The sequence below is a fragment of the Schistocerca cancellata genome, chromosome 4 (assembly GCF_023864275.1).
Source record: "Schistocerca cancellata isolate TAMUIC-IGC-003103 chromosome 4, iqSchCanc2.1, whole genome shotgun sequence".
NCBI classification, from domain to species: domain Eukaryota; kingdom Metazoa; phylum Arthropoda; class Insecta; order Orthoptera; family Acrididae; genus Schistocerca; species Schistocerca cancellata.
In genome coordinates this window covers 244,000,789-244,025,260 of record NC_064629.1, presented here as the reverse complement: position 1 = coordinate 244,025,260, position 24,472 = coordinate 244,000,789, and the positions used below count along the sequence as shown (strand labels likewise).

At 42.9% G+C, this 24,472-nt stretch overlaps 1 protein-coding gene across 1 annotated transcript in view; it reads right to left on the bottom strand.

Moving 5' to 3' along the window:
- Positions 1-24,472, bottom strand: part of LOC126184045 (rho GTPase-activating protein 45-like) — a 636,308-nt gene that overhangs the window by 588,466 nt on the left and 23,370 nt on the right. Inside the window, exon 2 of the mRNA XM_049926404.1 lies at positions 11,856-12,062. Coding sequence (XP_049782361.1) covers positions 11,856-12,062 — 207 coding nt within the window. The remainder of the gene's footprint in view (positions 1-11,855; positions 12,063-24,472) is intronic.

The following is a 24,472-nucleotide window of genomic DNA, read 5'->3' as shown; positions in this document are numbered from 1 at the left end:
TAAACCTAACTAACCTAAGGACGTCACACACATCCATGCCCGAGGCAGGATTCGAACCTGCGACCGTAGCGGTCACGCGGTTCCAGTCTGAAGCGCCTAGAACCGCACGGCCACACCGGCCGGCGAAGAGATGAAGATACCTGCTGCGTCAACAGACCTGGTCTCCTATGACTGTGATCATCTGTTGCCTCAGTGAATGATGGTTTCGGATAGGGATTTTCTCTGGGAACTCTCTAAAATCTCCAGTGTTTTTCAGTGTACAAGAGAAAAATGAACTTCAGTGGGAAACCTGTGTCCATAAACCGTCAACGCCAAGGCAACAGAACATGACATTCATAAAAGACGAGGCCTGTCCACGCAGCAGCTAGCTCTAATTTCTCCACTGGCGATGGGGCAATCAGTCGCGATCACTAAATAAAAACCAACTTTGAGAGACGTTTTTCCTACAGTCCGTCATCGGATAGTCTTATTTGTTGCCGAGAGGGTGGCCTAGCAGCAGGCGCCAGCGCCTATCGCGTTGGCACTCTGTAGCGTCACTGGACGACATTTCTGGAAAGGGGTTTCTATCCTCAATTTACTCTCAAGACATCCTCTGCAGCCCCTCGAAGTTTGGCGGTATCGTTCTGTAACACCCCATATATGCATACGTTATAATGTTCAAAAAGCCATGCAATAAACGAAAATAAAAAAAAATTGGAAATCAACAGAAGACCATGTATAATGAGAAAAAAGTAATGAAAAATATCTTAATGTTAGGAGAAGTAGCAACTGATCCCGAGCAATAAAACTATGAGGTCCTCTACGTGCGTGCTAGAAGAATTCTGTTGAATTCCTGTTGTGTGATGTATGACACAAATTTAAAAGTTTCAGTACGTGGAAAAATCGCGCAGAAATTGTTGTAGGGAAGATAAACGATACACTGCATTTCATTGGCCAAACAGATGAAAGATACAACAAATCCTCTAAAGAAACTCTTTGCACTACACTCATCCATCCTTTTCTAGAGTATTGCTGTGCACTATGGGATTCTTTCAGAAGGGATTGACAGAACAAACGGAAGAAGTCACAAAAGAGCGGCTCGTTTTGTGATATCACGAAATAGGGAAGAGAGTGTCACAGATTTGATAAACGGTTTTGGGTCCATCACTAATACAAAGACGTTACTCAGTGCAGAAAAATCTTTTCAGGAAGTTCCTATTGACACCTTTATTCTCTGTATGCCAAAGTACATAGTGGTTATAAATAAACTTATCGTACTGGAGTCAGTGTAGACGGAAAACTATTTACTGAGCTGGTACTCAGCTTCAATGGAATGATGTGCAGACTGGGCGCTGCAGGATTTGCGTTGTTAGTAGTGTCATGACATGCTGTTAGGCGATGGTATGTATGTATGTATTGAACCGGGGACCTAGAAACGATGGAGAGGCTTCGTCCCCGCCGTAGTCCTCACAAGGGAACCTCCCCATCGCACTCCCCTCAGATTTAGTTATAAGTTGGCACAGTGGATAGGCCTTGAGAAACTGAACACAGATCAATCGAGAAAACAGGAAGACGTTGTGTAGAACTATGAAAAAAATAAGCAAAATATACAAACTGAGTAGTCCATGTGTACGATAGGCAACATCAAGGAGAGTGTGAGCTCAGAAGCGCCGTGGCCCCGTGGTTAGCGTGAGCAGCTGCGGAACGAGAAGTCCTTGGTTCAAGTCTTCCCTCGACTGAAAAGTTTAATTTTTTATTTTCAGACAATTATCAAAGTTGAGGCACTCACACGTAATCAACTTCGCTCTTCAAAATTCTAGAACATGTTCACATTTGCTTGGACATATGCAGGAAAAATTTGAAAACGTTAAAAACATATGTTTTGACAGAGCACAGGGAAAACTGTCCGGCTGTGAAACTGTTGCATTCATTTGTTGCAGTTTATGTGACAAACTCTTATGTTTTCATCACTTTTTTGGCAGTGATTATCACATCCACGGGATAGGTAGAAGAACCTTTTTACTCATTCGCCAAGTGTACAAGTTAGGTAGGTCGACAACATATTCCTGTCATGTGACGCACATGCCCTCACCAGTGTCGTATATCAGACGTGTTTTCCTGTGGAGGAATCGGTTGACCTATGACCTTGCGATCAAATGTTTTCGGTTCCCATTGGAGAGGCACGTCCTTTCGTCTACTAATCGCACGGTTTTGCGGTGCGGTCGCAAAACACAGACACTAAACTTATTACAGTGAACAGAGACGTCAATGAACGAACGGAAAGATCATAACTTTGCGAAAATAATGAAAGTAAACTTTCCACTCGAGGGAATACTTGAACCAAGAACCTCTCGCTCCGCAGCTACTCACGCTAACCACGGGACCACGGCGCTCCTAAGGTCACAGTGCACATGGACTACTCAGTTTGTACATTTTGCTTATTTTTTTCATAGTTCCACACAACTTCTTCCTGTTTTCTCGATTGCTCTGTGTTCAGTTTCTCAAGGCCTATCCACTGTGCCAGCTTATAACTAAATCTGAGGGGGGTGCGATGGGGAGGTTCTCTTGTCAGTGATACACAACGCCACAGCAGTCCACTAACCCCACCGCCGCCCCACACCGAACCAGGGACTTAACGTCTGTGGTCATCAGTCCCCTAGAACTTAGAACTACTTAAACCTAACTAACCTAAGGACATCACACACACCCATGCCCGAGGCAGGATTCGAACGTGCGACCGTAGCGGTCACGCGGTTCCAGACTGAAGCGCCTAGAACCGCACCGCTACAACGGCCGGCGGGTGTAGCTTGCTGTCCAGGTTTCGAGAGGGTTCGTTTCTGGATGAGGTATCGAATATATTGCTTCCCCCTACTTATACCACCCCAATTAGAGAGACTCGAGCGCGCACGGAGGCTTTCCGGCAGTCGTTCTTCCCGCGAACCATACGCGAGTGGAACAGGAAAGGGAGGTAATGACAGTGGCACTTAAAGTGCCCTCCGCAACACACCGTTGGGTGGCTTGCGGAGTATAAATGTAGATGTAGATGTAGATGAACTGAACGTTCCACGGACCACCGGTCGGAAAGTGCTGCGAACAATCGTGAAATTGTAGCCTTACAAACTTCCAGTCCGTCGTGGATGCAGATGGTCGCCACATTGAGCAATATTTGTAAGCTGAAACGTAAATATAGTACGCATTAACAAATGTAGAAATTAAAAAATGTGTTTCTTCCAATGATTTATTCGTTATCTGTCTTCCGAATGTCCTTAAAAATGTATCTGCGAAGTTTCTTGTCCTACGATTACTCGTTTTTGATGGGGGCCCTCTCAAGTAGCGAGAGTTTGATTGTAACCACCCTATATATTGTTGCCGGCCGGTGTGGCCGTGCGGTTCTAGGCACTTCAGTCTGTAACCGTGTGAGCGCTACGGTCGCAGGTTCGAATCCTGCCTCGGGCATGGATGTGTGTGATGTCCTTAGGTTAGTTAGGTTTAAGCAGTTCTAAGTTCTATATATTGTTATCTCTCATTACCTATAGAAATCGGGTAGCGGGAGGGGGGGGGGCGAGAGATTAAGCAACATGGCAGAATAAAGAAAATCAGAGTTCGTACGGTACGAGTTTAGTTGAAACTGTGAATGTGGTGTCTACCGCCTTATACCAAGCACTGAAGTGTGAATTATGGAGTAATCATGTGGATGCAGATGAACATGTCATTTATTAGCTTAGTGTTGTGATGATGCAAAAAAGTGTCGGATTCACAATAAGCAATGAATTTCGGACCCTACGGCGCGGTGTTAAATGAAGACGACGGGAAAGAAATTCCGCTAGAGAATAGCCGTGCAACATTAGGAGGTAGCTATCGGATCGGCTCAATGCACTTGAGTTTTGCCACAGTCTTCTTTCAGCTAGCTGTTCGATCGTGGCGGGTTCTACTGTGAGCTCACATGGCCAGCAGCAGAGAGAAGGGACTGCAGACGTATTCCCGCTGCCGACCTCAAAGGCGGCTGTGGCGCCTGCAGATGAATGAAAGGAATTAAGCCGGCCGCCGCCACTCAAAGGGGTATTATTCCCGCAGGCTGCACAAACGTGGCTCCACAAATGGAGTAATCAATTGTGACTTCTTAAAGGCTGCTTTTGTAGCGTGTTTACTGTTGGCTCGTGACACTTTTCGTCAGCTCGACTTGGATAATGTTATGTTTTTAATACAATACTCGCTCATAGCTTCGAACTACTTCAGATTTTTGCCAGTCACAACCAGTTTCAGTGTCGGGCGGTAGAAACGAAGATCTTTGCATGTAGTTATGGTACTTCAAAAACACTGCAGTTTGCTTGAAAGTCGAGAAACTGTAGCTTTCAATTCGTATTATAGATTAATTATCTGTTGCGATGACGCTGAGGGTTCGGTCAGGTATGGTGGAGTTCAAGTCCTCGTCCGGAGATCAGACTTTATGTTTTCCGTGAATTTCGAAAATGACGCACGATGCATGGTGGTATAGTTCACTTGAAAGGCCAACATCCGGTTTCCTGCCCATCCATGTTCAGTCTATAGTGTTTCTCCGTCTCTGCCAACATCGCCCTTGACATCGCGCAAAAACCATGTTTATCTTACTATATTATACTGGGTGATCAAAAAGTAAGTATAAATTTGAAACCTGAATAAATCACGGAATAATGTAGATAGAAAGGCAAAAATTAACACAAATGCTTGGAATGACATGGGGTTTAATTAGAACCAAAAAAATAAAGAAGTTCAAAAAATGCCCGACAGATGGCGCTTCATCTGATCAGAATAGCAATAATTAGCATAACAAAGTAAAACAAAGCAAAGATGATGTTCTTTACAGGAAATGTTCAAAATGTCCACCATCATTTCTCAACAATAGCTGTAGTCGAGGAATAAAGTTGTGAACAGCACTGTAAAGCATGTCCGGAGTTATGGTGAGGCATTGGCGTCGGATGTTGTCTTTCAGCATCCCTAGAGATGTCGGTAGATCACGATACACTTGCGACTTCAGGTAACCCCAAAGCCAATAATCGCACGGACTGAGGTCTGGGGACCTGGGAGGCCAAGCATGACGAAAGTGGCGGCTGAGTACACGATCATCACCAAACGACGCGCGCAAGAGATCTATCACGCGTCTAGCAATATGGGGTGAACTTTGTTTTCTTTTTTTTTTTTGTTCTAATAAAACCCCATGTCATTCCAAGCATGTGTGTCAATTTTTACCTCTCTATCTACATTATTCCGTGGTTTTCAAATTTATACTGACTTTTTGATCGCCCGGTATGTTGTCTGCAGTAAACAATGAGCGGTTTGTGGGCCACCTCGAAGTACTTGCGATGATGAACGGATTAGAGACGGAACGCAAACTCGAACTGTAAAGCGTAAGTAAGGAACCATCCCAACGTTTGCCTTAAGCTGTTTAGACAAATCACAGAAGTTTCAGTGTGAATGTCCCAACGGGAATTTAGGCCGCCGTTCTCCCGAGAACAAGTCTCGTGTCTTACTGACGCGTCACATCGTTCTGTGACCTCGACGTAAAGCAATTGTTCGACCTTATCCTGACACTTTTTTGAGCTGTTCTGCCATTTTTAATGAACTATGATCCTTTTTAACACGTTTCCTATTTTTATGTCCCATCTGATTCATATCATATTTCATTACTTGAATGTAAATCGTGCCTTTTATACTAGTTCCACATGATGAAACTGGAAAGTAAAAGTAGAATTAAAAGAAGTGGAAGACATAAAAAAAGACTATATGCACTTTCAGTGTAACCTACATTGCTATTAGTACACTTTTCGCAAAGATTACCAAGCTACTGGCTGCTATCAATGAAGTCGTTTTTGGGAATCTATCGAAGTAAAAAAGTCACAAATCTAATAAATCTCTCCAAATTAGGTGCAGACAGTTTTTCACTGCCACCATGATTATTACTTACTAACTCCAGATGACAATAACAGTGATCGATGCGTTGTTTCGCTATTCAAGATTGTTGTCTAGTAACTGTGGATGACAATGGTTGTGATTGATGCTGTCTGCTGTTATGAATGTTGAGAATCGCCTGAATGAGAAGAATCCCTTTCGTCGCATTCGAGAGCGAATGTATGGTGCATTGTCGTGCTGAAGATGCAGATCACTTGCAGGGTGCAAATGGCGAACGAACAGATGCACACAATTGGACAGAACGTTCACGAATCCTTTACCACTGAAAGAGGATGTAAAACGTATCAGGGGGCCTGTTTCATCCCATATAAACATCCCGAAGGTGAGAATAGCTCTACCATCTGCCAAAAAAAAAAGGACGCGTCATTTCATGTGGTTTTCGAAGTGCATCACCGTGTTTCTAGATTTTTTTTTTTTATTCCAGCCAAGTTTTTGGACGCTTTGACCATCGAATGGTAATGTTTCCGCGCCCATATTAATCTCTGTGCCGTGTGACGTGCAATGATCATTGGCACACCTTTGGCCGGTGGATTCTCTGCGTCATAGCACTGTTGTGGTTGAGCATTGTGGCCGGCCGCGGTGGTCTAGCGGTTCTGGCGCTGCAGTCCGGAACTGCGGGACTGCTACGGTCGCAGGTTCGAATCCTGCCTCGGGCATGGGTGTGTGTGATGTCCTTATGTTAGGTAGGTTTAAGTAGTTCTAAGTTCTAGGGGACTTATGACCTAAGATGTTGAGTCCCATAGTGCTCAGAGCCATTTGAACCATTTGAGCATTGTGTAGCGCCGGCCGCTGTGGCCAAGCGGTTCTAGGCGCTTCAGTCTGGAACAGCGCGACCGCTACGGTCGCAGGTTAAGTACTTGTCTCGGGCATGGATGTGTGTAATGTCCTTAGGTTAGTTAGGTTTAAGTAGTTCTAAGTTCTAGGGACTGATGACCTCAGATGTTAAGTCCCATAGTGCTCCCAGCCATTTGAACCATTGTGTGGCTGTTAGTCATCACTTATTATCCAAGTGATAGATAAGCTGTAGCTCGTCTATCATCATGTGAGCAACAGTCGGTGCAGCTGACTCAGACGGCAACGGTTCTCCAAGAATCGCTCTACTCCCGGTATAGCTTTGGCCAACCGTAGGAATGAAGTGTCCCAATCTGCCTGTTACTCACGATCTGGACTTGGTCAAGTGTTACACTGTCTGTTCATACAAAGGCTTACTACATATCAGTCATGTGACCGACCCAACTATTCCATTCTTCGTAGCCACATCTTCTTAGTAACGTTGCAACCAAGTCTAATTCAGATGCACCTGGGTCTGTATTCAAATAAAGCTGGTATTAGACGTCGGAATGACAGTTGAGCAAAGAATAAGCTAGAAGCGCGTTTTTCGTATCAAACTGGGGCCAGATCGTGGATGCTTGTCCGAGATGGATGATTCTTGTTAGTCCAGATACTGACTGCGTCCAACACAGTAGCTGTACCCTATCTACAGCTCGTATGCGTAATATTCTGTCATTGCAAAACGTCTTGGATTGTGCAAAGGTTCTTCTATTATATTGCAGTCACAGTTCCGTTTCTAGGTGTAAGCCTAAATTTCCTTCTTCATTACCTTATTATCTTGAAACAGTAGTGTGCGTAGATTAGTATGTGTATCTAATTTAATTCCTGTGTAATTATCTGTTTTCCAATTTTCTAAGGACTTCGTCAGTCAAAATGGTAAAAAACTGGGTGGAAGAGAATACCCTTGTCTCACTTCTTGATTTATTTTACTCAAATGTGTCCGTTTTTTCCATGTGTGTTTTGTTTCATGATATAAGCTTTTGCTTGCTTTTATGAAGTATGTTAGATAGATAGCAGTACATAAGCTAAACCAATTATGCACTAAATACAACCTTAACATCTGATTACGTAAGTCGAAAGTCCAAGGTAAATGTCCTTCTTGATCGAAGACGGTAATTAACTCGAAAATAATTGAACGGGAGCTTGAATATCTGGGCTGCAACGAGAGTCATGATTAAGATCATGAGATAGAAGAAACCTGAAATTAATGTCAAGCCTGGAACTATAAACAGAAAATTTAATTACAAAACCCAAAGAAAAAGAAAAATGACATTTAATGAAACTATGTCAATGACACTAGCGAAGTGAGAACGGAGTAAATAAAAGAGAAATACGACATCAAAACAGCATCAGCAAAGACGGGGTTCGTCAAGAGAGTAACGGTCTGCACACCAAAAGGTTTAATTAAAAATGAAAACGTCCGCAATGAGTAAATGCACACACAGTTAATGAGGAAAAAGCTGAATACAGAGATAAGGTGAAACAAATGCGAATAAAATGAGAGATGAAAGATAGCTGAAGGAAATCCTGAACTAGGATCCGAAAGAATGGAGAGACATAAGTGACCAAGAAGACAATGGACACAGCTCTGTGAAAACGGAACAGACAGATGGCTAATGTCTATATGCAAGACGACAACTACTGACTTTTTTAGTATGAGAAAGTTAAGTGGCCACCTTTATATCTATTTTAACTTTCAAATCATGCCTGTAAGAGAAGATACGTAAGAAATTTTTAACATAGAAAGAAGTCCTACCATTTAACTCAGCTTGTGAGTAAGCGACTTTTGCTTTACACCAACAAAACGGATGGGGGTGGGGGAAGGGGGGGGAGAAAGGGGGGGGGTGAGAAAATACCCAACAGCATCCTCGATCACAGTGACCGGATGCATTTCGTAACAACTACTTTTCACCTTAATTAAAACTCATTATCTACACCACACATGTCGTGAACTATCAATATTGAATCCACACATTTTAAGATTGGTTATAGTCGCTCCAGTTATGTCGTTGTTGAGGTTAAGAAAACGCGTAGCTGTGCCACGTAAAGCATGGATTCATGATATGAGCCTATATTTAACTTAGTCGCCGGTAACATCAATGCAGTTTCTTGTAGACGACTCATTAAAACAAACACACACACACACACACACACACACACACACACACACACATGCACACTCGCATGGATACGCACACGCTGGCACACTTTATATGTCAACAAAGTGGCTCATACAAAATCATTTAGATTATTTTAAACAGTTACAAGAGTGCATTAATTCACGTTAACCTCACTGTGAAAACAAAAGTGATATCCATGTATTACTGTTATGAAAATCTGTTACTTGGAGTGGAACTGTCTATCGCATATACATAACAGTACAGTGAGGCACACATTTCATTACGGAACGCCCATTAAGCGATTCCGAGCTGACATGTTTATGCGTTTACTGAAAAAAAAATCATGAGAGTGCCACGGCTGAGGAAATTATGTTATCCAAACGCAATACATCTTAGTACACAACATTAGTACATGGTCCTCCCCTGTCTTCTGTAATTACTCATGCTATTTGCGTGCAGTCAAGTTCTTGGCTCTGCAGTGCGGTACCTAATTATTACTTTATTTCTGAAAATCGCTGGAAATATTACATATCACTGCGAGTATATTTCTTGGAATCTCAAAATAACTAAATAGATAATTGTTGTTTTAGTATCGAAATTAGAGTATCATCACTATCACTGCACCGCGAAACTGAATGGGAAGAAATAGCAAAAGGAGTAATGTATCTATAACTCTCTGTGGTTCAAACCGTAATATTACCCTCCGGTTGACTTTTTCAGGGAAAGTACAGGATTCAGACGTGTAAATGAAGCTGTGAGATCTCATGCGTGCACCGACGTGAGTCTGTTCAGAATTAAGTCATTCAGTGAAAGCGCGAAGCATTGCCAAACAAATCTTGTCCTAGCCACTCACTACCTAAAACGGTCCTATCCAGAATGAAGCTGCACAATAATGAAAATGATTAGAGTAGTGGATATTAATGTTAAAAAGTGTTCATTTTCACAGGAACTACAAGTAATTTATATTGGTATGCATGAAGTGGTTTGGGGACATCTTCCAATTATAAGTATATTTTGTATGTTCATATGCAATAAGCACGACTGCATTCTTTGGGCTGCGTCATAAATATTTTTCATTAAGAGACGGTGGCACTTTCTGAAAAAGGATCTTCGTCGGGCGATCTGAATATTGCACGAATTTTGTTTAAGAATAAAAACATACGTTAAAGAACTTTTCACCTCTTGATTTTTATCCGAAATGAAATGGTATTTACAGTTGAGTTACATTACTGCTGTCCAGTAGACAATAACTACCTCTATTTTTTTTTTAAAAAAATCGAGGTCTAAAATGTTTTTTAAATCTTTAATGAATATTTTGTACAAAACTGTGTAAATGTTCAGAACCGATACTGAAGATTCTATTTGAATGAAGAGTGTCACATTTCTCGGTTAAAAACATGTATTTGCTGCAAAAAGTTGTCGCTGCAAACGAACTTGCCAAATATATCTGTGAGGATAGTGGTTTGCTGTCTGTTAGTTAAACTTAGGATTGGGAATGCTTGGGCCTAAAAACTTATCACAGCACTCCCAACTAAGTGTTTTTGGAACTTATCCTAATAATCCAGCGCAACAAGCATCTATATTACTGGAGAGGTAACGTGAACGCTAACGAGCTGCTAGATTGCAGCTAGAATGTTCACAGGTATGTTTACGCCACAGGAAAGCGTCACTGAAATACTGAATGACGTGAACTGGCGGACGCTTCAAGATAGACGTCAAGTAAGCTTGCTCACACAGTTTGAAGAACCAGTATTAAATGGGGGAATCTAAGAGCACACCACAGCACCCGACGTATAACCGCGAAGACAAGGCGTCCAATTACAGCTCACGCACGGCTTCCCGCACTCTACACGTGAATGGAATGGCAGGCAATCCCAATACGTGATAAGTGTGCCACGTACTTCACACAGTTTTACAGAGTATGTATCTAGATGTAAATTCCAAACAGGAGTGACAGTCGAGTTAGTAATGTCACACAAATGCCTACGAGCAACAGTGAGTAGAGATGTGAAGTGGAATTATCACGTAAAAGTCAGCACTAGCGAACGACAGTCTTTGGGTTACACTACAATTTTTCTTGCAGTTGCAGTTGTTTACAAAATTCTTGCACGATTCGTGTCGGAGTACCGCTTAAATGCTCGAGATCCAACTCAGGTCGGATTTTAAGTGACGTGAAGAATGTACAAAGCTAAAGGAATGGTAAAGGGCTTGATTGATTGCTGGGAAGGAGCATCAGGAATGATAAAAGATCTCAACAGGCAGACGCTCCAACAAAGACGCACTGTTTCTCGCGAGAGCTTGTCCAGGAATTTCCGAAAATTAGCTATCTGAACGGAAACTACGAATTTTCTTCATTTTCCTACTTCTCGATCCCGTGGAGATCTTGAAGATGAAATTAAACAAATAACAGACTTGTCCGAAACGTACAGGAAGTCATTCGTTCGACGCTCCATACGTTGTCGCAGCCCGAAGAAATCTTCAGACATTTGGCACAATAAAATGTGCTATATACCACATACTCCAGAGTGATTGGCATAGAATACGTGTAGAAGCTTACTGCAGATATTTGAGCCCTCGTCTAGGGAATGTTGCACTCACATTTCATTATTCAACCATAATATTATTTATAAGGAAATAATAGTTTATTTCTTACACTAATCGTGTAATCCTCAATTTTTTAAATTACCGATTGTGTGTATGACGGTTTGAGAACTGGAGTGATCTACGGTTAGAGTAATGCTAGTGGCAAGCAAAGCGACTGATAAGCTATTTCTATAAAATAGCAGTGACGCAGGAGCGGGAGCAAGTATTAGGAACGTTAACCACAAGTCAATGTTGTAGTCAGTCATACTGGAAACATAAAAGAAATATCCGTATCTGCACTGTGCACCATTAGGCCACAATGTAAGGAAGTGATACTGTTGTAAGAGAACGGCACGAGATTTTAGCACGGCGCCAGTGGGGCACGTGACAGCTTACCTCTGCGGGCGCTGGTGCGGCATGCCGTGTGGGCGCGCGGCCGGCGACTGAGCAGCGGTGGGGCCGCGCCCGCTGCCTCGCGGCGTGCTGCTGCGTGGCTGCCGTGGGGCGGCTATCTTTAGCGCCGCCGCCGCCGCCGCCGCCCCTCGCCCCCGCACCATTCAGCGCGCTGCTATACAACTGCGCGCCCTTATCTACCGCCGTCCACTGTGCCGCGACCTTTTTGTACTACCTGCCAATAACCACCACCTCCACCTCCACCCCGACATCGCGCTTCGGTGTTGGGCTGGCTTCGTGCTGCACGCCCGCTTACAACTAGCAACACTGCTTGCAACACAATTACTTCGCTGTGCTTTAGTTTTCCGTTCCCATATACAGATAACGAATTAATTCCCCATTTAAAACTGCATACAACTTTTTTTCACATTCATATATAGTATATCCATTTTATCTATTAAGCTGAGGGGCTGTGGCGGTGAACAACACTACATTGACGAAAATGCAAAATTTCCATTGTTAAACGTCAGTCTGATATTTATCGGAATTTGTGGAGATGTCAATCACATAACAGTTCTCAAATGATTATACACTACTGGCCATTAAAATTGCTACACCACGAAGATGACGTGCTACAGACGCGAAATTTAACCGACAGGAAGAAGATGCTGTGATATGCAAATGATTAGCTTTTCAGAGCATTCACACAACGTTGGCGCCGGTGGCGACACCTACAACGTGCTGACATGAGGAAAGTTTCCAACCGATTTCTCATACACAAATAGCAGTTGACCGGCGTTGTCTGGTGAAACGTTGTTGTGATGCCCCGTGTAAGGAGGAGAAATGCGTACCATCACGTTTCCGACTTTGATAAAGGTCGGATTGTAGCCCATTGCGATTGCAGTTTATCGATATCACGACATTGCTGCTCGCGTTGGTCGAAATCCAGTGACTGTTAGCAGAATATGGAATCCATGGGTTCAGGAGGGTAATACGGAACGCCGTGCTGGATCCCAACAGCCTTGGATCACTCGCAGGCAAGATGGCAGGCATCTTATCCGCATGGCTGTAACGGATCGTGCAGCCACGTACCGATCACTGAGTCAACAGATGGGGACGTTTGCAAGACAACAACCATCTGCATCAACAGTTCGACGACGTTTGCAGCAGCATGGACTATCAGCTCGGAGACCATGGCTGCGGTTATTCTTGACGCTGCATCACAGACAGGAGCGCCTGCGATGGTGTACTCATCGACGAACCTGGGTGCACGAATGGCAAAATGTCATTTTTTTCGGATGAATGCAGGTTCTGTTTACAGCATCATGATGGTCGCATCTGTGTTTGGCGACATCGCGGAGAACGCACATTAGAAGCGTGTATTCGTCATTGCCATACTGGCGTATCACCCGGCGGGATGGTAGGGGTGCCATTGGTTACACGTCTCGGTCACCTCTTGTCCGCATTGACGGCACTTTGAACAGTGGACGTTACATTTCAGATGTGTTACTACCTGTGGCTCTACCCTTCATTCGATCCCTGCGAAACCCTACATTTCAGCAGGATAATGCACGACCGCATGTTGCAGGTCCTGTACGGGCCTTTCTGGATACAGAAAATGTTCGACTGATGCCCTGGCCAGCACATTCTCCAGAACCGTCACCAATTGAAAACGTCTGGTCAATGGTGGCCGAACAACTGGCTCGTCACAATACGCCAGTCACTACTATTGATGAACTGTGGTATCGTGTTGAAGCTGCGTGGGCAGCTGTACCTGTACACGCCATCCAAGCTCTGTTTGACTCAATGCCTAGGCGTATCAAGGCCGTTATTACGGCGAGGTGGTTGTTCTGTGTACTGATTTCTCGGGATCTATGCACCAAAATTGAGTGAAAATGTAGTCACATGTGAGTTCTAGTATAATATATTTGTCCAATTAATACCCGTTTATCATCTTCATTTCTTCTTGGTGTAGCAATCTTAATGGCCAGTAGTGTACATTCATTTTATTCGGAACTTATATCCATAATTACGAGTTGCGGCCCCGATGAGCACGAATACACTCTTGCGTTCATTGTACCATGGGAGCCAACATCTTCCGAATGTCATCCGAAGGATTTTATACCTCAACATATGCTGTATTACTCTGAGCCCGCCGGAGTGGCCGAGCGGTTCTAGGCGCTACAGTCTGGAACCGCGCGACCGCTACGGTCGCAGGTTCGAATCCTGCCTCGGGCATGGATGTGTGTGATGTCCTTAGGTTAGTTAGGTTTAAGTAGATCTAAGTTTTAGGGGACTGATGACCTCAGAAGTTAAGTCCCATAGTGTTCAGAGCCATTTGAACCATTTTTTATTACTCTGAAGTGACAAGTCATGAGATAGCGATATGCACATATGCAGATGGCGATAGTATCGCGTACGCAAGGCACAAAAGGGCAGCGCATTGTCGGAGCTGTCATTAGTACTCAGGTGATTCACGTGAAAAGGTTTCCGACGTGATTATGGCCGCACAAGGGGAATTAACATGAACAAGGAATGGCAGTTGGAACTAGACGCATGGGATGTCTCACTTCCGAAATCGTTAGGGAATTCAATATTCCAAGACCCACAGTGTCAAGAGTGTGTCGGGAATACCAAATTTCAGGCATTACACGTCGCCTCTGACTACACAGTGACCGACGGCATTCACTTAACGACCGAGAGCTGCGGGGTTTGCGTATGGTTGTCACTGCTGACAGACAAGCCACACTGAGTGAAATAACCGCAGAAATCAATGTGGGACTACGACGAAGAAGTCGTTAGGAGAGTGCGGCGAAATTTGGCATTAATGGGCTATGGGAGTAAACGACCGACGTGAGTGCCTTTGCTAACAGAACGACATCGCCTGCAACGCCTCTCCTGGGCTTGTGACCATATCGGTTGGACCCTAGCCGACTGGAAAACCGTGACCTGGTTGGATGAGTCTTGATTTAAGCTGGTAAGAGCTCAAAAATGGTTCAAATGGCTCTGAGCACTATGGGACTTAACTTCTGAGGTCATCAGTCCCCTAGAACTTAGAACTGCTTGAACCTAACTAACCTAAAAACATCATACACATCCACGCCCGAGGCAGCATTCGAACCTGCTACCGTAGCGGTCGCGCTGTTCCAGACTGTAGCGCCTAAAACCGCTCGGCCACTCCGGTAAGAGCTGATCGTACGTTCGAGTGTGGCGCAGACCCCACGAAGCCATGGACTCAAGTTGTCAACAAGGCACAGTGCAAGCTGGCGGTGGCTCCATAATATGTGTTTACATGGAACGGAATTGGACCTCTGGTCCAGCTGAACCGATTGTTGACTGGAAATAGTTATGTTCGGCTATCTGGAGACCATTTGCAGCCATTCGTACACTTTATGTTAGCAAACAACGGTGGAATTTTTGTGGATATCAATGCGCCATGTCACTGGGCCACAATTGTTCCTGATCGGTTTGAAGAACATTTTGGACGATGGGCAAAAGGAGGGCCGACACGATATTAGGAGGTATCCCATGACTTTTGTCAACTTAGTGTACTTCATTAAGATTGCTCTCTGGAGATTGGTACGAAAGTATATAACATCTGACTATCTCGGCAGATATTACTGGACATTAATATGAAGTATGACAACCCTTCGCCTGCATGACAGCTTCAAATGTGTTGGGGACACTTACAGTGAGGTGTCTGAGTATCTATCGAGGAATGCCAGTCCATTCTTCCTCAAGACCAGAAAGCAGAGGAAGGTAGTGATGTCGGACGCTGGGATCTTGAGCTAAGTCGACGTTCTAACTCATTATAAAGTGCATTTGGGTTCATGTCGTGACTCTGGGCAGGTCAGTCCATTTCCAGAACGTTATTGTACAAAAACTGTTACCCCACACGTGTTGCTTTATAACAGGATGAATTGTCGTGCTGATATAAACAGACATCGTCTCTGAACTATTTCTTTTCTGTACACAGTTAACCTTGCTAGAAGGTGTGTTCATATGCTTCAAATGGTTGAAATGGCTCTGAGCACTATGGGACTTAGCCGGCCGGTGTGGCCGTGCGGTTCTAGGCTCCTCAGTCTGGAACCACGTGACCGCTACGGTCGCAGGTTCGAATCCTGCCTCGGGAATGGATGTGTATGAAGTCCTTAGGTTAGTTAGGTTTAAGTAGTTCTAAGTTCTAGGGAATGTCAGATCCCTTAATCGGGCAGGTAGGTTAGAAAATTTAAAAAGGGAAATGGATAGGTTGAAGTTAGATATAGTGGGAATCGGTGAAGTTCGATGGCAGGAGGAACAAGACTTTTGGTCAGGTGAATACAGAGTTATAAATACAAAATCAAATAGGGGTAATGCAGGAGTAGGTTTAATAATGAATAAAAAAAATAGGAGTGCGGGTAAGCTACTACCAACAGCATAGTGAACGCATTATTGTGGCCAAGATAGACACAAAGCCCATGCCTACTACAGTAGTACAAGTTTATATGCCAACCAGCTCTGCAGATGATGAAGAAATTGATGAAATGTATGATGAGATAAAAGAAATTATTCAGGTAGTGAAGGGAGACAAAAATTTATTAGTCATGGGTGACTGGAATTCGAGAGTAGGAAAAGGGAGAGAAGGAAACATAGTGGGTGAATATGGATTTGGGGAGAGAAATGAAATGGGAAGCCATCTGGTAGAATTTTGCACAGAGCATAACTTACATCATAGCTAACACTTGGTTCAAGAATCATAAAAGAAGGTTGTGTACATGGAAGAATCCTGGAGATACTAGATGGTATCAGGTAGATTATATAATGGTAAGACAGAGATTTAGCAACCACGTTTTAAATTGTAAGACATTTCCAGGGACAGATGTGGACTCTGACCACAATCTATTGGTTATGAACTGTATATTAAAACTGAAGAAACTGCAAAAAGGTGGGAATTTAAGGAGATGGGACCTGGATAAACTGACTAAACCAGATCTTGTACAGAGTTTCAGGGAGAGCATAAGGGAACAATTGACAGGAATGGGGGAAAGAAATACAGTAGAAGAAGAATGGGTAGCTCTGAGGGATGAAGTAGTGAAGGCAGCAGACGATCAAGTAGGTAAAAAGACGAGGGCTAGTAGAAAACCTTGGGTAACAGAAGAAATACTGAATTTAATTGATGAAAGGAGAAAATATAAAAATGCAGTAAATGAAGCAGGCAAAAAGGAATACAAACGTCTCAAAAATGAGATCGACAGGAAGTGCAAAATGGGTAAGCAGGGATGGCTGGAGGACAAATGTAAGGATGTAGAGGCTTATCTCACTAGGGGTAAGATAGATACTGCCTACAGGAAAATTAAAGAGACCTTCGGAGAAAAGAGAACCACTTGCATGAATATCAAGAGCTCAGATGGAAACCCAGTTCTAAGCAAAGAAGGGAAAGCAGAAAGGTGGAAGGAGTATATAGAGGGTCTATACAAGGGCGATGTACTTGAGGACAATATTATGGAAATGGAAGAGGATGTACATGAAGATGAAATGGGAGATATGATACCGCGTGAAGAGTTTGACAGAGCACTGAAAGATCTAAGTCGAAACAAGGCCCCGGGAGTAGACAACAAGCCATTAGATCTACTTACGGCCTTGGGAGAGCCAGTCCTGACAAAACTCTACCATCTGGTGAGCTAGATGTATGAGACAGGCGAAATACCCTCACACTTCAAGAAGAATATAATAATTCCAATCCCAAAGAAAGCATGTGTTGCCAGATGTGAAAATTACAGAACTATCAGTTTAATAAGTCACTGCTGCAAAATACTAACTCGAATTCTTTACAGACGAATGGAAAAACTGGTAGAAGCCGACCTCGGCGAAGATCAGTTTGGATTCCGCAGAAATGTTGGAACACGTGAGGCAATACTGACGCTACGACTTATCTTAGAAAATAGATTAAGGAAAGGCAAACCTACATTTCTAGCATTTGTAGACTTAGAGAAAGCTTTTGACAATGTTGACTGGAATACTCTCTTTCAAATTCTAAAGGTGGCAGGGGTAAAATACAGGGAGCGAAAGGCTCTTTACAATTTGTACAGAAACCAGATGGCAGTTATAATAGTCGAGGGGCATGAAAGGGAAGCAGGGGTTGGGAAGGGAGTGAGACAGGGTTGTAGCCTGTCCCCGATGTTATTCAATCTGTATATTGAGCAAGCAATAAAGGAAACAAAGGAAAAATTCGGAGTAGGTATTAAAATCCACGGAGAAGTAATAAAAACGTTGAGGTTCGCCGATGACATTGTAACTCTGTCAGAGACAGCAAAGGACTTGGAAGAGTTGTTGAACAGAATGGACAGTGTGTTGAAAGGAGGATATAAGATGAACATCAACAAAAGCAAAACGAGGATAATGGAATGAAGTCGAATTAAGTCGGGTGATGCTGAGGGAATTAGATTAGGAAATGAGACACTTAAAGTAGTAAAGGAGTTTCGCTATTTGGGGAGCAAAATAACTGATGATGGTCGAAGTAGAGAGGATATAAAATGTAGACTGGCAATGGCAAGGAAAGCGTTTCTGAAGAAGAGAAATTTGTTAACATCGAGTATAGAGCTAAGTGTCAGGAAGTCGTTTCTGGAAGTATTTGTATGGAGTGTAGCCATGTATGGAAGAGAAACATGGACGATAAATAGTTAGGACAAGAAGAGAATAGAAGCTTTCGAAATGTGGTGCTACAGAAGAATGCTGAAGATTAGATGGGTAGATAACATAACTAATGAGGAGGTATTGAATAGAATTGGGGAGAAGAGGAGTTTGTGGCACAACTTGATAAGAAGAAGGGACCGGTTGGTAGGACATGTTCTGAGGCATCAGGGGACCACAAATTTAGCATTGGAGGGCAGTGTGGAGGGTAAAAATTGAAGAGGGAGACCAAGAGATGAATACACTAAGCAGATTCAGAAGGATGTAGGTTGCAGTAAGTACTGGGAGATGAAGAATCTTGCACAGGATCGAGTAGCATGGAGAGCTGCATCAAACCAGCCTGAGGACTGAAGACAACAACAACAACAACAAAGTTCTAGGGGACTGATGACCACAGATGTTAAGTCCCATAGTGCTCAGAGCCATTTGAACCATTTGAACCACTATGGGACTTAACATCTGAGGTTATCAGTCCCCTAGAACGTAGAACTACTAGAACCTAACTAACCTAAGGACAATGACACACATCCATGCCCCAGGCAGGATACGAACCTGCGTCCGTAGCGGTCACGCGGTTCCAGCCTGAAGCGCCTAGAACCGCTCGGCGACACCGGCCGGCCATTTGCTTCAGCATTAACGCTTTGTTAAGAGCAATAAGGGGATCAACAACGTAACCACGAGAAACGCTCCCATACCGTACCACCACTTTTTCTGTACTTGACTGTTGGCACTACCCATGATGGCAGGAGGTAACGTTCTTCAGGAATTCGTTAAATTCATGCACAGGGTATAGCGTCATTCATGACTCCAGTTCACACTTTCCAGTCGTCCAATGTCCAGTTGCGTCGCTATTTACGATACCTCAAGCATCGCCTAACATTGATTACAGAAATGTGTGCTTTATGAATTGTTGCTAGAATATTGTAACCCATTCTTTTCAACCTCCTACGCAACCCCATTGTGTTAGCTGGACTTCTGGTAGTACTTTCGAACTCATGAGTGATTCCTTCCGCTGATTTCATGCGGTTTTTACACGCTCGACTTTCCCTGCCCATCAGTACGTGGGGTCTGCCTGGGCTTGGTTTAGCTGTGGTTGTCCTTGCGTGTTTCCACTTCACAACCACATCACCAATAGTCGACTGGGGTACCTTAAGAAGGGTTGAAACGTCCCTGATTGATTTCTTATTAAAGTCACGTCCAATACCTAGTCCTTGTTACTTCTTCTCTACTGACAACACAATACTCGCAGCCTCCTTTTACACCTAGGGGCCGGACTCTCAAGAGGCTTCGTAGTCAATTTCGCATTACATAGGGGTGTCTGCATGCTTTTCACGAGAGAGTGCCCGTCTTCCCATCGCGTCCCAGACATCATCATCAGGTGACGTATAGGGTGCCCGGGTAGGCCAGTCAAAGATCGATATTTTCCAAAAGGCGTATATGGTGTCAAGTGCTGTATGGGTTCATCCATTATCATGCTGAAATATGCAATTTGGTACCCTGTTCGTAAAGGGCATGACAACAAGGTTTACTATCCGTGCCACATACTGGCATGCATTCGGTCTCCTTTCAACACTACCAAATCAGACCTTTGTCGTATCCAACTGCTCCCCACGAAATGATTCCAGGAGTCCCAGAGGTCTGAGAATCGCTGATTTCTGCGAGTTTTTACCAGGTCATCTACGGACACTGTGATGTTGATCTGACTGCTACAAACTAAAGAAATACTCGGAGCTGAACACCACAAAATGACTATCAGTGTCCTGTTGACTATCTCTACAACGTACAATTCTGTTTTATATGTGGAAAGATGCCTCTGATAAACGATGCATAGCAACTCAACATGTCAATCCAGTTTCCAACTATGTGTCTCCGACGGTTATTGATTTTACTCAGCCTGTAACCTCCTTCCGCATTTTGGTTGTTATCATCTGTCTATTCCTCAGAGCCAGTCCAGCAATCCTACCCTCTTCCCGTGGTGTAGCCGATCTTGAAGGACCCGTAACCACTCTTCTTGCTACTCTGTTGTCCTGAGTCCATCTCGTCAGTACACATTTTGCTGTCGATGCACTATAGTGAACAAACAATTGCTGCCTGTCGATATGATGCTGACATGCCTCTCATGCCAATGATGGGATCTTTCTCGAAGTCCAAATGATGGTGATAAGCTACAAGTGCATATCATGTTGACATCTTGTGTGTGATCTCCACCTGAAGTAACCAGTAACATTATACACTCCCAATAACCATCGTGTACTCACGCCATTCTTCAACTGTGTGAATAGCTTTTTTTCTGTACTGAAAATGTGTGTGTGTGTGTGTGTGTGTGTGTGTGTGTGTGTGTGTGTGTGTCTGTGGATTTAGGTCGCTCAACAACAAGGTTATTAGAACACTTTTGAAAATAGTACGCAGGTGAAATTTTAATCAACATATCGCACAGGCATGGACATTCTTGAGCATCAGTTCGGTAGTATTCTTTTAAGGTGTTGGTAGTGTAACAATTTCGATTTCCGTCAATGCTGGAGCTATCTTCAAAGACAAAACTGGCTACTAAATCGGAAGCTGTATGTGCATGATTTTATCGGTACAGAGAGTACTACTACTATCACGTGATGCCGAATGTTTACAGGCTGCAACAGAACGACGCTTTAGAAGTTTGGCAGACTGAAGAGAATGAAATTCGTAAATGTGGAATGAGATTTCTGCAGCCACCATGGGGCTGTTAAAATTCCACTCACAAATTAATCAAGAAGTTACCAGGTGAGATGCTCAGTGAACATTTGGGCTGAGTTTTTTGGATATTAGCTTATTGGACCACACATCTTACCGTATCGTTTGAATGTTTCACGTTATTTCAACTTTCTGGAGAATGCCTTGCATGAACGTCTGGAGGACGTTCTCTTGCAACTGTGTGTTATTTTGTATTTTAATAACGGTGGTCCTCCAGTGCACTTTGATTGTCCAGCCGGGGTGTATCTCACAGAAAACTTCCGGCAGAGAGTAATTGTAAGGGGATGCCCACTCCCCTGGGCTGCACACTCCCCTGATCTCACTCCTCTTGACTATTTCCTCTGGAGTTATGTAAAATCCCTAGTGTACTAACACCAGCTCGAACAGTACCTCTACTTAATGATCACATCTTTACAGTATTTGATATAATCAGAGGGAAGCGTGGAAACTGACAGAGAATTAAACAAAACATGTTTCATCGTCGCACATTACGTAATGAAATTAGTGGTTGCCACATTAAACATTTACTCAAAAGTAGCGAAGCTATTACGCGTCCGTTTTTCCCAAACTGTCTTGTAACATATGTAAAACCACAATTAAAAAGACAAATCAAAACGCAATAATTACCCCCACTGGGAAATGAAATAGATATCAGTACCAGAGATTGCTTATACCTAACTAAGATAGATTACATTTTCATATTGAATTGGATGTTTACTAAATAAGAAGGCTCTATGGAAACAAGTTGTCCTTAGATCCGAGCGAGTGAGCGCACTGTAGTTCATAAAAGCCGGCAAGGAAAGTAGCCCACGGTCGACTTTGCAGAAAGCTCACGGACAAGGTCCTCCCAAGATGGTCAGACTGGCCAGCACTCTGAAGAGCCTGTCTGGATACCGGATGCTAAAAGTCACTGTGCAGGAAGCATCTCCCATGGAGACAGGAAACCAGAGTCTGTAATAAAGAGGGCTGTGTGGTAGGGGGGAACTCGCCGTTTTAGCAGAGACCTTATAACATTTGGTTGTATGTCACTCTTCCCTTAAAACCGAGCCTTTACTCCTGTCACGGGAAAAGCCAAATATAACACTAACGTATACCACTCTAACGTGAAACACTCTATTGTCACCCTCTGAGATGATTTCGGAGATCGATCGCGCATGTGTCTAATGGACAAAGGTATCAGATTATAATTTTGGATTTGGTGAAGTTAACAGAAAAACCAAACAGACTTTAACCTTGTGAGTTAATGAAAGTGGTAAAATCATAAATGAATGAAACAAATGAACGGTCGCCAGCCCAATCAGGGACATTAATTTGGAAATATATGTTTGAGAAAATTGAATATTTGTTATTGAAGTTTCTGTCGTTGAGATTTCCCTTTGAATGGCAAACAGGACACAAACTGACACAGTGCACTCTGAACTTTGTGTAGCAATAGTTACCAACAACGCACACACCAGTAAATTTTAGGAAGTAATTTTGCACCAAGCTCATACTAATGACATCTACACTCAAGAGCATTACTTAATCAAATACTGAAATGTTACTGCATGTAGTGCAGAACTAAATTGGGACATGAGAGGCTTTTATCTTGACTGATATGAAAAAAAACACAAATAAAGATTAATAATATCATAAATACACTGTTTAAACTTCTCTACATATATCACTGTTCCTTAGAAACAGTAATAGTTCAATTTTTTCTTAATAGGTGGAGAATATGATGGGGACCAATAAACTAGTATAGTTTTACCATTCAACGCTCTTTGATTATTATAGTAGAAAAGACTAATTCAAAAAGCTAAGACTCACTTCACTTCGAGTAGTTCATAATTTACTTTGAAAGATAATAAAATACCACACTGGGCTTAATTAAGTTCAAAAAAAGGAACCATTAATAGTAGAAATCAAAACCACATCATTTTTGAAAATGAGCATAACTTATTTGCCTTTTTATCACCTGTGAAGCAGGTATTCTAGACAATAACATTTACACAATCTTGTACAGTAATCGTACAAAACTATATTTTGTAATAAACTAAATATAGTTTAGCAAAAACCTATCCAACTTCACTTTTGTGGTTTTAGCTTTAACTTTTACCACTCCTTTTGCATTAGACAAAAACCTACTTTTAAACACTTGAATGCAGGAATTATTCATTTAAAACAGGGTACTCGGTGTTAGGAGCACTTAGGTGAGGATCCTGCATAGGTTCGTGATCAGAATAGAAAATATGGTTCCGGACACGAATTTATGTTTTTGTGATTATTATTAAAACAACACACAAATTAACTGGTCCATGCCGACATACAATACTGAATGTATGAAGTTAGTGAAGCAGTGGCGAGGATTGGTGTCAAGCGACATGGCGGCTAACTGTACTCAACGGCTCTTGATGTTCGAATGCTCTACAAAATCTCTTCTTGGCGTCGAATTTTCCACATATTAGAGCCATTCCTTTATGCCGAGAATACCAAATAATAGCCAGATCCACATCCGAGGCAAATGCTTTGTGAAGCAGCTTCCTATTGCCTCTCTTAGCACCGTCGAAGTCTACTGTGCTACGGCTAGCCACATACTGCGTGCCATTCACACAAAGGGACCGCTCAGTTCGACCGCCAAAACCACCGTTTACATCCGGCCATTCCACTTCCGTTGCGGGGGGAATTCCCTATAGCTTTTACATGTTACAAATACAAGTGCCCTAAGTATGAACCAGCTTTCAATAAATATTTTCTTTTTTTTAACAGACACATATTATAACAATTTATCATTTTAACATATCCTTTTGCTTTTGTCATATATACATTAAAAAACTCTAATTCTTGCCACAGATCAAGGAGTTTAAATAACACAGAATACACACTTCATAATTGCTGATACACAGTTTCATAACATAAACCTACTTCAAATCGATATAAGTGTTACAACTTGGAAGAATGCTTTTGTAAATAGTGTGCTAGAAACCAGGATTTCTTCGAACTACACTGACCACAATAGATAACATCTGAGAGTTAAGTGAGGAGAAGGGAAGTTAGGACGCCTTTGAAGTCATGAGACGCCACCACCGAGCTTAGACACTACAAAAATAATGTTTAACAGAACGTAAAATCCGCTAGGATAGGGCAATACAAATAATTTAGTAGTAGAAGAGAGACCCACTGCTATGTTCCAGAGGACCATTGTCACTGGCCATAAACAGAGAAAGACAGAGACAAGACACAGT